At 34.0% G+C, this 13,643-nt stretch overlaps 3 protein-coding genes across 6 annotated transcripts; 1 reads left to right on the top strand and 2 right to left on the bottom strand.

Annotated features, from left to right (window-relative positions):
• Positions 1-670: 670 nt before the first annotated feature.
• Positions 671-5,488, bottom strand: LOC108225299 (uncharacterized). Its single transcript, XM_017400136.2, has 4 exons — positions 4,920-5,488; positions 2,996-3,239; positions 2,080-2,173; positions 671-1,246 (listed from the first exon to the last, which is right to left on the bottom strand). The coding sequence occupies exons 1-4, from the start codon at positions 5,327-5,329 to the stop codon at positions 969-971; spliced, it is 1,026 nt and encodes a 341-aa protein (XP_017255625.1). The 5' UTR covers positions 5,330-5,488; the 3' UTR covers positions 671-968.
• A 1,315-nt stretch (positions 5,489-6,803) lies between these two features.
• Positions 6,804-10,852, top strand: LOC108225578 (F-box protein At5g07670). 4 transcript variants are annotated; one of them, XR_010284048.1, is made up of 4 exons: positions 6,804-8,167; positions 8,859-8,908; positions 9,068-9,174; positions 10,696-10,852. XR_010284048.1 is itself a non-coding variant. In XM_064078862.1 (3 exons), the coding sequence occupies exons 1-3, from the start codon at positions 7,032-7,034 to the stop codon at positions 9,121-9,123; spliced, it is 1,242 nt and encodes a 413-aa protein (XP_063934932.1). In that variant the 5' UTR covers positions 6,804-7,031; the 3' UTR covers positions 9,124-9,504. The 4 variants fall into 4 exon arrangements, 1 of the variants encoding a protein (XP_063934932.1); XM_064078862.1 differs by lacking the exon at positions 10,696-10,852 and having other exon boundaries at positions 9,068-9,504; XR_010284046.1 differs by having other exon boundaries at positions 6,807-8,167; positions 8,859-9,174; positions 10,696-10,845.
• On the bottom strand, positions 9,658-11,975 carry LOC108225579 (NADPH-dependent aldo-keto reductase, chloroplastic). Its single transcript, XM_017400480.2, has 5 exons — positions 11,720-11,975; positions 11,347-11,522; positions 10,685-10,928; positions 10,119-10,298; positions 9,658-10,026 (listed from the first exon to the last, which is right to left on the bottom strand). Exons 1-5 carry the CDS (start codon positions 11,837-11,839, stop codon positions 9,799-9,801), a joined length of 948 nt encoding a protein of 315 aa, XP_017255969.1. The 5' UTR covers positions 11,840-11,975; the 3' UTR covers positions 9,658-9,798.
• Positions 11,976-13,643: the final 1,668 nt, after the last annotated feature.

The raw sequence follows: 13,643 nt of genomic DNA, 5'->3' as shown, positions 1-13,643 counted from the left end.
ATGAATGTGTTGAGTGATCTTATTTTTTATGTAAAATATTTATATATGTGATTATATATTTAAATATTAAATAATTTTATTCTTGTATGTGGACAAATTTATAAAAATTTGATTTTGAAAAAGTATAAAATTTATTGTAACATGGTAAAAAATTTCTATATTCGGGCAATTAACTCTCCCTCAATTACGCGTGAAGAATGCTATATAGGAGTATGTGTTTTCTTTTTATGAAGAAAAAAATCCTGTAAACCAGCTGTGCTGCCAATTGCCAACGTGCAATCAACTAATTTTCTCTTGCACTTCAAATTCCAATGTGCCATCAACTAAATTTCTTTTACACTTCACATTTTCTGAGCAAAAATTATGACATACTGATGATGAGTTTTGGGCATAGTGATGATGAGTTTTGGGCACAGTGTCCAGACTCCAAATTTTAGGCATACATTTCAAGTGTACTAGCAAAACTGCATATGATTTATAGATTTAGGGCCGAGAATATCACCTTGTGACATGCAGCACAAAATATAGAGATCCCATAACTTGCAACTCACTAGGGATGTATACTACTATGACCTGAGTATGAGCACTCTCGGGAGATTAATTGAGGTAATAAACATGCCTCCTGCAACTTCACATCTCCCAATCACCTACTATGACCAAAGAATTGCAATTTTGGAGCAAGAAATAAATTATTTTCAAGAAACCAAAGATTCATGTTACAGAGCCTCATATACACAAAATGTAACATTGTTCTACGTGACTCTACTTAAGTAATGTAAAATGAGCTAAAAAAACTCTCACTGCAGAACCATACAAGAGAGACACCTAGTCATGTCAGCAGATGATGATCAAGCCCAAATGGCTCCTCACAACTACAGGATGACGATCAAGGCTGAATGGCTCGTGACAACTACAGTTACGAGTACCATAACCACCTAGCCAAATTGGCCCAGATAAAGTGAAAATGGTCATGCCCGACTGGCTCGAGACACAACTACAACCAAGAGGACCACAACAGATAGAAGTAAAGAAGTTGTCAACTTGGCTTCAAATAAGTCAGTAGCTATTCCACTTTTCTCATTTTCAGGTGGCAGAAACAACTTGTTGATCACCCCTGTTATCTTGTATATCAAGTCCATAATTCTGGTCTTTGTGTTGTTGAAAATCAAACTCAATAATCCCACTGCTGATTCTGGATCATCAGAGCCCTTATCTAAGTCAGCACTCTCACCAACATTCTTGTCAACTGCATTCAAAAGGAACTTTATATCAGCAAATAGTAGTAGAACATGCAAGCTGTCAATATCGTTAAATAGGCCAAATCACATATAGATATTCTTAAATGTACACATTAAAACATTGAACTCGTTCAAATATAAATTGGACCAGAAATTAAACTAAAAGAGTTTAAGGTATCGACCAAGATATTATTAAATGTACAAATTAAAACATGGAACTCGTTTGAAAATTAATTGGGCCAGAAACTTCACTAAACGAGCATAAGCTATCAACCAAACCTCGAGACAAGATAAATGGCAGGATTACAAGCATGCAAACAGCAGAAGATTCTAAAGGTGAGGCAAAAACGTAAACAAATGGCTAAGTATTAGTTTCTCAAGACTAGAGTGAATGCAAGTATATTTTATAAAGTAAGCACAATATCATGCCCATACCAAGGTGGTCAGAGCAAGCTATGAAGATTTGGATATACATATATTCTTTCATTTCAAAAAGAGAACTGCTAGGAATTGTAAATAAAATATCTATTAACTTCTAGAAACCCAATATTTACAAACTATATATCAGTTTACAGTTGTAGCATATCATATATACTCAGATCAAATTTAAAAGAAACTGTATTGACACAAAACCACATACACAGAGAGAAAGGAGTATAACAGTCTACCTAATCTATTCTTTTATTTTATTTTAATACCTTTGGCATCAACTTCAGGGTCGAAGAATTTTAAATAGCAGTGTCTAATAATCTTACGATTGATATATATATTTTAAATAACAACTAATGAAGAAAGTAACTGATACAAGAAAATTTTATAGATCGTGTCATAATAAACAAACCTTTCACAAACGAATCTCTAAGCTCTCGCACCACATCATTATTCATAACAGCATCCCAGACAGCCGTATCAGATGATAATGCTACCACCATTCTCTACAGAAATTTATATACACAAATATAAAGAGGATAATAATAAACGATTGACATTTGTCCACAAAGAGCTAGACATATATGACTTCATGAGGAAATTGTTGATTTCGAAGAAAATCTCGTAACACCCGAACTGTCAAATATGTTATTTACATAACATACAGAGCTCTACGTTTTAAGCCCTGGATGGAAAAATAGCACCCGTTTTTCTTTAAACAGTTATAGTTGATCACATACATTAATTTACAGTATACAATTGATACATTGGTCAATATGCAAGACTATGTATATAGCACTGGTTTATTCTTTAACTCTCATACTGTCATACACCTCGAAAAGCCAAAAGAGAAACAAATGTAGATGTGCAGTAGCAACTATCAAGAAGTACATTGTAGGTAAAAAAACCACTGAAAGTCTTTCCCACATTTTTAGGTTCATATAGAATAGCATTACTAAATATTCTAATCGGCTTCTAATAATCAATTAATTAGATTCAGAAGTTCGGAATATGACACCGATGAATTCTTTCATAAGAGAAACCATATCTGGCACGTCATTTGGGAACATTAAAAAATTTGTCCATGATATTATAAAATCTTCAAATCATTAAGCTTGGTATCACATAAAGCTATGCCGCTGTATTAAACTATATATAAGATTCCAAACATTTAATATTTCCAGAGTTGTCTACAAAAATTATTATAGTCCAGGTTATAAGTCCAACATTGAAATTTACTGAAGTTGTAAAAAGCTCTACAAGAGCAAATATCTTTTATAGCAAGACCTTTCAAAATATTGCAACAGAAATGATTAAGTAGGTCTCACCTGTATAGCTGGTTCAGTATGCAATAGATGTAAAGCATTACAAACTCTGTCAGAACCTCGAGGCTTTAAGAATCTTGAGTTCCATGGCTGTAGTGAGGGTTCCATCCAATCAACTTCCGACCCAACTGAAGGAATTTTGCGGATCAGACCAGTTGGACTATAAGTATAATTTGCCACATCCTTGTCTGAATCATAAGCAGCTCTGTCCCTGATGAGTTGTGAATAGGACACTGGTTCAAGGACCCTAAAAGTATATTCAGTGAGAAACATCAGGAAATGCAACAAGTGGCAGAACTCAGAAGAGGTACTAACTGCCTAACTGGAACACAAATGCATGATTGCATCTAAGCAGTCTATTTGAAGAATGCCAGAACATCCTAGGACAATCCTAATCCAGCTGGTTGCTCGCATTTTAATCAAATCATTGGTTGAAAAGCAATAGAAGATTTTTGACCATCAGCATATCCTAGCATATATTGGATTATATGATTACGTAGCTGCAAGTAGGTAATGTCAGAGAGAAGCTTTACAATCCCCCTAGCAAATTGCGCGGCTTGATGTTCTCTTTTCTTTTCCTTGATCCATGTTCAAATTCATCAACATTATTTTAAACAAGAATGCGTTTTTGGTATCAAAGGGAGAGGGAGCGGGGGAGGCTTTAATAGTGTTCCAGCAGCAAGGTGCTAACCTAATGATGGATTAGTAGAATTGTGCTTTGACAATCTAAGTAGATATCGCTTTGTAGTTAGCAACCAATTCTTGTGGGACCTAAAATAGAAAATTTACTTGGCAATCCATCTTGAAACAAACATGAGTCCAGAGGAATAATATTTTCATTGTTTAAAGTCAAAAAACTGAATCTACATAAGCCTATGTGCCATCAATGCTTATAAAAAAAAGGATTTATAAAATTAAAGTCGCAAGAAACATAAGTGAGTTCACTTTAGTATTCACATTTTATTCTATCATTTCATCTCGAGAGATTCAAAGCACTGAATGAACAAATAACCTGAGTTTTTAATAATCAGTTTGGCTTCCTTGTCCATTTTTGTTCCATTATTCTCTCTCTGGTAAAAATCAGGACACATACTTAACATATTTAGACTTTTGTTATCCAACTTGGAGGTTTTGTAGGTAATTTGTGTCAACTTGCAACCATTATTTAAATGTTGATTCTAATTCACATACATATAAAACAAGCAAAATGTTTGTTGTTTTAACATATTACTATAAATACAAAATACACTTATTACAGAAACACATATGGGAAAAAACAAAGCTTCCCTTCACCCCAGTTCTTAATAAATATTAATATGCATTAATGTAACAAGGAACTATTGTTTTATGCTCATCATTCATCTTACCTACTGTCAGTCCAAATTATAAACTAGTTCCTAAAACATAAGATTTCTCAGATTTCATAATCAACGTCATCATCAGTGATCCAGTCATAACCAATATATTCTTTTCAAAACACACAACACAAAAAAAAAAATAAAAAAATTCACAATTCTTGCTTGGACTTATTAGGTATTTGGTGCATTGCAACTTGAACGCTAGGATTAATAATGTTTGTCTTGATCAATCATAAATTATTCGAAGATTCAATCAAACTAACATCACTAAAAAGTAAGAAAAATCTTGTAAGCTACATCTAACATCTTTGTTTATATATACTAAACATACTTATCATCAACCACCAATCATCCGAGTTCATTAAAGACTAATTACATTGCATAAATATCACACGAAATGAATAATGCAAACATCTTATATCAACTAGAACATCAAACAAACAACTAATCAACTATGCAAGTAAAATTTATATAACTACATACATATGCACATCAAGACATGTAACAAGGCCTTATATCGAAGAGTCAAATTAAACATATTAATAAAAAAAAAAACGAAAATTACTCACTGCTGAAGAGAAGAGACAGCATGTTGAACCTCGTCAACAGAAGGCACAGACCCAAACACATAATGATCACTCTCATACCCTACATCCTCAACTTCTTGAAACACCCCATGATCAATACACTCCCATTGCTCATCAAAATCATCACCAGCACTACTAGAAGATGAAGAAAAAGTCCAGGAAACAGGAGTAGAACTTTGGTTCCTCGAAAAAGGAGAAGAAGGGTTGCTGGTAGTGATCAAAAGGGAGGTTTGAGCAGTGGATTTGCAAGAAGAAGATGATGTTTTGGTGGGTTTTGGAGAAGGGCTTGTAGGGGTGTGTGATAATGGTTCAGTTGCAACACTGGTGGCTCCTGCAGCCCTTTGAACTGTTCTCAACGTGGCTCCATTTGCAGCGCCAAGTGACCACCTCATGTTGTGTGTGTGCGCTGGTGTTTGTGTTTATATGTGCCCTGGTTCTTTGTAGATATTGGCAAGTGTAAGTGATAAGATTGGTTAAAAAATCTATTGATTTTTGTTAATATGGAAAGGAAGATTGGTGATGCTATGTGACAAAAAGCAGCACCATTTACAAGTATTCTGCTTAAATAAACTTTGGAATCTTGTACAAGTTGAAGCAACATCGATCGAGTATGTTTGCACGCTTTCCTCTTCAAAACATAAGGCTGAAAAATATGTCACAAAAAGTTATGCAAAATCAGTGTTCTAAAAATCGGTCTAGGCGGCCGCCTAGGCAGTGCCTAGGCGCTAGGCGGCCCCGAAACGCCCCGATTTCATCCTAGGCGGTGAATTAGGCGTTTTTTTTATAAAAATCGGTCCTAGACGGTCAAAATCCCGCCTAGGCGGTCCAAATCCCGCCTAGGCGGTCCAGGCGGCCAATAACAAAAAAAATAATATTTTTAATAAATAAAATCTAAAATTATGATTTTATTATAAGAAATTAAGTATTCACTTGTACTTAACTTAATATCTTATAAAAAAAAGTAAAATGACTAATATTTTTATTTAATATTTCTTACATTATTTATAAGAGACTGATTGGTATATATTTATTTAATCAACGATTTTGTATTACATGTATCAAGTATTTATTTTATATATGATATTATATTGTCTACCAGTTTGACTCTACTAGTAGTGAAAAGTAGATAAAATTATTAAATTAAATTAAATTATAATAATTTAAAAATAATATATGTCCGATTAATGCTCCGATTAATCTTTTCGATTAATCTCCGATTTCCCGATTAATCGCTAGAAGGTACCCCGACCGTCCTGGGACGCCTAGCGATTTCTGTAACACTGTGCAAAATATATTTTACATATAAAATCAATTCATGTTTAATATGAACAGATATTGATTTAATTTTTCATAAGCAATTTGAAATGTAATCGCTGATAATTGGTCATCAATTCATGAATAGATATAGGTAATTGTTGAAAATTATTTTGTTCATCAATTCATGTTTACAATAATAATTGAGTAGATTTTTTATAAATAATTTGAAATATGAAAAATATATTTATATATTATTTTTCAAATTCTTTAAAATAAAATAATATTAAATTCATATTTAAATAAAAGAATTTGAAAAATTATAGATATAAATACATCTTTTTTATTTCAAATTATATGAAAAAAGTTAAAATAATAAAACAGGAGAAGTATTAAATATTAATATCAAATATTTTTAGATTATCCTTTGTTCCACCACAACAAGGAAGTTAAAAATATATTGCAAGAAATATGTGCCTATGAAACAATTTTTCTATAATTTTAGTAATCTATATGCTCTTGAATAGATATTCAAATATTCAAATAATTTTAAAATAACAATGACTTTTGCACATTTCCCACCCAAGCAGCATCCCAACAAAGCTGAAAAAGCCCCACCACAACACATATCCGTTAGAAGCCCAGAGAATAAACACAACAATACTCCTTCATTCTAGGCTTCTACAACTGAACATTGTCTACCCTTAGCAGAGTTTCAGAATTAAAGTGACAGAGTCCACAAAAATACACTCACTTTAGTATAATCCTCAAAACACTGAAGCAACTACAGCAGGTTTTCTGGGCACAAATATCAATGCAGACCACACTGAAATCATTGTAATGTCTCGAGAATCAAGCCCTGAACTTCTTTTAAACAAACCCTTTAGCTGGCTCAAGAACACCAAGAGTTTGAAAAAATTTATTTTCTCTATGAAACTTCAGGATCTTCAATTTAATGACAATCTTGATCAGCCCAAGAAAGGAAAGATTCAAAATCTTGATGACCCAAATCATTTTTCTGATGAGATTCTTCTGCAAATCATGTGTAGAGTGCCACAAGATTGTAAAGATGCAAACTTTCTTGTTTCTAAGCAGTGGCTCAGTCTTCAAGGCCGTCTTGTGAGGTCAGTGAGAGTTCTTGATTGGGAGTTTCTTGTGTCAGGTCGTTTGTTTACTAGATTTCCTAATCTTGTGCATGTTGATTTGGTTCATGGGTGTTTTGATTCACCTCAAAATTTGTGTGTTTTGTTGAATCTTGATGTTGGGTCTTTTCACGTAGATTTGGATTATGTGAATTGTGGGTTGTGTGTGTTATCTGCTGAGGAGATAGATTTAGGGTTGAAAGTTTTGGCTAATGGGTATACTAATTTGAGGAAATTGGCTGTTGTTAATGCTAGTGAAATGGGATTGTTGAGTGTTGGTGAAGAGTGTTTAATATTGCAAGAACTTGAATTGCATATGTGTAATGATAGGGTTTTGTTTGGGGTTGCAGCGTTTGGGAATTTACAGATATTGAAGTTGATTGGGAGTGTTGACGCGGTTTATAATGGTTTGGTTTCAGATGTTGGGTTGACTGTTTTAGCTCAAGGCTGTAAGAGATTAGTGAAGCTAGAGTTGAGAGGATGTGGAGGGAGTTACGCTGGGATTAAGGCTATTGGGCAGTGTTGTCATATGCTTGAAGAGTTGAGTTTCAGTGATCATAAGATTGAAGATGGGTGGTTATCTGCTCTTTCGTACTGTGACAATCTGAAGACTTTAAGGTTTGTGTCGTGTAAAAGTATTGATCGGTCTCCTGGGATTGATAAGGGCATGGGTGTTTGTCCGGCACTAGAGAGGTTGCATATGGAGAAGTGCCAGTTAAGGCAGAAGCGAAGTGTTAGAGCTTTGTTTCTTTTGTGTCGGTTGGCAAGGGAGCTGGTCTTTAAGAATTGTTGGGGATTGACTGATGATATATTTGGCACCGGGAATATATGCAGGTGTTTCCTTTCTTCATCTCTTATTAGTATCCGTTATTTAGCGTCTTGCTAGCTTTAAGTTTGGACTGTTGGTATTGAACTTCTGATCTATGTTATTATAGACTGATGCCTGGTACTTTTTTGGATAATCACTTCTTCGACTAAACTTCAGAAAGCTCCTAGTTGGCTTGTATAACCTTCAATATAGTTAATAGCTGGATTATACTTTGGCAGAGATATTACAGATGTACACTTCTGTAATAATATGATCAAAGAGTTGTCTGGAGCCCCATAATACAGAGATATAAGAGCAAATAGTCGTCAAGAGAAATAGTTGTGTTTCAACAACTTGTCTTGGTATTTGCTTGAGACATTGTCTTCAGGAAGATGGTTTTTCTTTTTCACACAAAAGCCGTTCTCGGGTATTTTATTTTGTCGAGCTCGGTTTTTGATATGTGAAGTGAATTTAGTTTTAGTAGTTTCCTTGCTATGATACATTGAGTTATGCAGTCTTTAAATTTGTGTTATTAGGCCAAATAATCTTTGAACCTCAATCAGACAAAATGAAGCATTGACTGTGATAAGTGATAACTGATAACAAGATACATATGTGCTTAGATTTGGTCCTAGACATCCATTGACATGCATTGATCTTCCATGACTTTGACTGAATTTAGACTAAATCTTTAAAGTTTCAATTTATCTGTAACAGGAGGGTTAAATCTTTGTCACTGGAAGGATGCTCAAGGATTACTATAGAAGGTTTGTCATCTGTGATTTTTTGTTGGAATGAGATTGAGAGCCTCAGTGTGACCTCCTGTAGCAATATAAAAGACAGTGAAGTTACTCCTGAGCTTGCCACTTTGTTTTCCGTTCTTAAAAAATTCACATGGAAGGCTGATACCAGATCCCTTCTGTCAGCAAGTCTTGTCGGAACTGGCATGGGAAAAAGAGGCAAATTTTTCAGGAAAAAATGAGATCATTCAGAAGTTGTCTGCTGCTTAGCATCCATGCCCCTTCACTTTTTGGTTAGTGTGCTGTTATTCTTTCTTCAAGAATTTTTCTTCCACCAAGATGATAATTGCAAACCGTCTGTAAAATTGTACATGTTGTACTGTAATATTATTCCTCTTCCAAGTAAAACCCCAGTACGTGAAACACCATTGCTCCTTAATCTCTGTTATGGTCTTTATATGTAGCATTCTCTATGTATCATTTTACTCGTCCAGCGGTTAAAAAGCGCTAAACGTGTTAAAAACATATTATAATTCTGGCCGTTGGATGTATCCAACGTTGTATAAGAGGTCCGTTGCATACACGTGCCGGGACCAGGACCCGGACCCTTCTGTTATATAGTCATGTGTACCTTATTATTCTTTCTGAGTAACAGTACCATATGATGATTTTGCTTTTGCAGCAGCATCATATTTTCTAAATGTGAATTAAGGTAGCTTTTTCGTACTATTGATTTACTTGAACCATATCTTTGATTTGAATAACTGTTGCTAATATTTTCTCATTGTTAAAACTGAGAAGTAGGTTGATCAATCTGCCCCAAGATACTTAATACATACAATTTCCTTTGGTGCAAATCTGTATATGCGTGTAGCCAGTATTGAACAGCACACGATTGCTTAGGTTCAACTAATATATCAAATCTCATCATCCCACAAATCTTGAATGGATTTATATGGACTTGTAGTCTGATTAACAAGAAAATCTCCTCTCATTATCTTTCTCTCCACCATCCTTTCAATAGCTAGCATGTCGTTTTCATCCAGCCGCAGATCAAGTGCTCCCATATTTTCTTTCATTCTTTCAAGATTAAAGCTCTTCACTATTGCACTAGTTCCCTTGGATAAACCCCATCTCAGAGCAACCTGGCACATGAAAAAGAACAGAAAAATTTAGCAAAACTCATCCGGAAAATATCATATTCATATATACTTGATTTAATCGCTTTAGAACTAACCTGTGCAGGAGTAGCCCGGTGCTTGAGAGCAATAGATCTGATGATAGGATTGTTAACAACATCAGTTGATCCCCAGAAACTTCCTGGTGCACCAAGTGGTGAATATGCACTAACATGTATTCTGTTTTCCCCACATATCTGTCTCAACTTCCTTTGCCTCCACATTGGGTGCATCTCCACCTGCTCCACATTTTAATAACCATTATTTTACCATATTTTCAGACACATAATATAGCACCAGAGCACACACAAAAACACAGAATAATTGAGGTTTTAATCTTGTATCTTCTTTGTACTTGAACCAATTATTACATGTTGAATCTTCTGAAATTTGTTGTGTATTCACTTGTAGACATAGATGGACATAGTAACATGGTGTGTGTAAATATATATTATCATACTTAGATGTGTATATTATAATATACAATATACATTTTAAATATAATTATTATAATCACTGGTATCGTCCACTCGGGATAAGATATGCGTACATCTTACATTCCGCGGATCATATTCTAGGACATACTAGTTATATTTGGACTGAGGACTGAGGAGGGTTTATATACCTGATTGACAGCAGGAGGAATGGAGGCAAAGTCTAAAAGTTGTCTGATTTTTGTGGAAGAGAAATTGCTGACACCAATGGCCTTACACAAGCCCAACTGCAAGCACATCTCCATGCCAGCCCATGTGCCTTCCAAGTCCAGTTCATCGAAATCTTGCTCATTGGGCACTGCAGAACAGGCCCAAGGCTTCAACTTGACAGGCCAGTGCACCAGGTACATGTCCACATATTCCATTCCAAGTTTCCTGTAAATAAACTAGTATATTAATATATGATAAACAGCTTAAGCAATCCACATAGAAGTTTGGTACCGAATCACAATCTTTATCAGCACCATATATAATTGACATAGATTTTTGATCCACAATTCCACATGCATAGTATCCAAAACTGATCCATATCTTAAGTCTGTACGATTGTATTTTTGGCCGTACTAACATGTAGTTTCCCTGTGGGAGTATCAGGCTTGCTTTAAATAATAATAAGATCACAAATTTATGTAATCAAGTTGATCTCTAGCCAGATACTGGCATTTTGTGGTCCTCACGAGACAAAAAGGGTTGTCACATAAGGATAAGACCGTGTTTATTTGAACAGTTTCCGTAATTTTGTGCACCGAGTACGACTTTTATTATGCATACGGAAAAGTGATAAAGAACTTACATTAGTGTTTGTTTTAGGGCAGAAACAGGATCATGGTGATCACTTCCCCATAGCTTAGAAGTGACGAAAATGTCTTCTCTTCCGATGAACCCACTCTCCATGGCTTCTCCTAAAGCATTTCCCACTGCTTCCTCTGAACCATATATCTTTGCTGTATCAAAATGCCTATATCCCATCTGCATGCACCATATACAATATATTCCGTAAGCTGTGTGCGGTGGCGGAATCAGAACAGACTAGTCTATACACAAATTTTAAACCTTATCGAGATATATAAAAATTATTTTGAGCCCGACTGACTCTCAAAAATTAAAGAAACATATTTTCAGTCTCGACTATTTTGAAATCCGGATTCCGAGACGGACTATCTTACCTTGAGAGCGGCATGAACTGCTTGCTCAGTAGTGCGTCTATCATTCTCATAAGAGTAAGTCCCAAAACCAAGAACCGGTATGGTGGTGCCACAGTTCAATCTAACACTGTGACTTCTCATTCTCTCGAGCTATAACAAAACACAGTGAACAAGAGAAGGAGAAGATGCAACAAAACAATCTGTATTCAGTTTGTAATGAGAAGTACTAGCCAGTACATGGCCTATATATAGAGAAACAAAGTAATAAAAAAACAAGTCAACCAGTATAAATATGATTTGCTGGTATATAAATACGACACCTCACCACCAAGATTTGTATTAAAAAAGAGGCAGCATATAAGCCTGCGTGAGGACTAAGGAGTAAATGAAAGTTGCCAGAAAGTCACATAAATAAATAGGCAGTCCTTTACATATCAAGGTGTAGGGGATCTTCCATGTCTCTTGGGATTTTCTCAACAATTTCCATTTCTATATCACTTCAACGAAACAACCACATGTATTTGTGTGCCGTCTACGTACGTTTATTGTTTTCTAAGCTATTTCTCCCGTCAAATCTAAAATTTCAAATCTCTGACCCAGGATGTTGTATTCAATTGAGATTTTATATTGATGAGATTCATACGTATTCAACTCGAATTTTAAAAATTGTGTCAGAATTATGAGATATTTAATTAGAATTTTAGATTATACTACAAAATCCGGTGTTATTGAATTAGAATTTAAATTATAATTTTAATATTCGATGATATTCAAATTCAAATGATTTTGTTGGATTATACAGTATATTTTATATTTTTTAAAATCCTATGATAATTCATAAGATTTTGAGATACTTAGCTTTAAACTTAAATATTCTATATTATCCTCATAATATTTTATCTAAACTCGCATAAAATTAAAATCAGATAATTATCGTTTAAAAATAATCAGTAGCCACATAAGTTACCTAATTAGATGCAACAGCCTATCTATATTCTCCAAACCATAACTACTAAAGAAGCCAATCGATTAGCTCTTAGCATAAACCTACGGGCATATCAAATATTTTGAAATTAATGCGCTGAGATTAGATAAAACTATACTCAACGTTGATATCGTTTTACATAAACATATAGTTTGACAAAGAGAAAATGTCAATTAGTAGCTGTTATTTATGTTGAGTTCATGTGTTACTACTTAATTACGTCTACTTAGTGGCTTACATGTGTACTTAATTAAGCAAATATAGAGCTTAATCAACCTATCTAGCTAAGCTGAATCTGCATATAGGGCCCTTGACTAATTCATGGAGTGGACGGCTTCTCAAGATTTTATCTCTATAAAATAAAGTCCAATAGCTGACTTCTTTGATGTATTTAATTTTATGAGTTGAATTGTTCCTGTGAACCAGAATAATTTTATCATTAATTAATTGGAAAGAATGAAGTCAAACCGACTGCCAACACTAACAAGTGTAACACAAACTATACCTGATAGCTGATAGTATATAAATCTGTTGTTTATAAATATGTTTACTGGCGTGTTATAATTGAGTAATTTAGGATTATATATTATTTATGAGTTACTGAAAATAATATATTAGAAATAAATTTGATAGATCATTTATTTGAATTGATTTTTATTTCAAAAATCATAAATATAGATAAGTTGTTAAAAGAAATATTTTACCAACTTTGACTTCTTAAAATTATACACGAACCAAGTAACCAACTCTATATTTCATAAATTTTATATCTGGCATTAGTCATACAAAAAAAAAACACAAACACATGCAACTTATGAACTCTTCTGAGTCAAGACTTGCATTTGATGCGACAGATTTTTCTTAAATATTTAGGTTTTTCTTAAATTATTAGTAATTAATATATTTTTATGTATTATACGTATTAAGAATATAACTGGGTTATTATTTTTAGGGATTTAT

This window comes from Daucus carota, chromosome 6 (assembly GCF_001625215.2).
Source record: "Daucus carota subsp. sativus chromosome 6, DH1 v3.0, whole genome shotgun sequence".
Lineage (NCBI taxonomy): Eukaryota > Viridiplantae > Streptophyta > Magnoliopsida > Apiales > Apiaceae > Daucus > Daucus carota.
This window is presented reverse-complemented; position numbering and strand designations above follow the sequence as displayed.

Coding starts and splice junctions, on each gene's coding strand:
- LOC108225299 (XM_017400136.2), bottom strand. CDS start 5,329: ATGAGGTGGTCACTTGGCGCTGCAAATGGAGCCACGTTGAGAACAGTT. Junction 3,240..4,919: donor GCTGTCTCTTCTCTTCAGCA/GTGAGTAATTTT, acceptor ATATACTTTTAG/GGTCCTTGAACCAGTGTCCT. Junction 2,174..2,995: donor ATACTGAACCAGCTATACAG/GTGAGACCTACT, acceptor AAATTTCTGTAG/AGAATGGTGGTAGCATTATC.
- LOC108225578 (XM_064078862.1), top strand. CDS start 7,032: ATGTCTCGAGAATCAAGCCCTGAACTTCTTTTAAACAAACCCTTTAGC. Junction 8,168..8,858: donor GGCACCGGGAATATATGCAG/GTGTTTCCTTTC, acceptor TATCTGTAACAG/GAGGGTTAAATCTTTGTCAC. Junction 8,909..9,067: donor CTCAAGGATTACTATAGAAG/GTTTGTCATCTG, acceptor CCCTTCTGTCAG/CAAGTCTTGTCGGAACTGGC.
- LOC108225579 (XM_017400480.2), bottom strand. CDS start 11,839: ATGAGAAGTCACAGTGTTAGATTGAACTGTGGCACCACCATACCGGTT. Junction 11,523..11,719: donor CAGTTCATGCCGCTCTCAAG/GTAAGATAGTCC, acceptor TGGTGCATGCAG/ATGGGATATAGGCATTTTGA. Junction 10,299..10,684: donor TTCCTCCTGCTGTCAATCAG/GTATATAAACCC, acceptor AATGTGGAGCAG/GTGGAGATGCACCCAATGTG.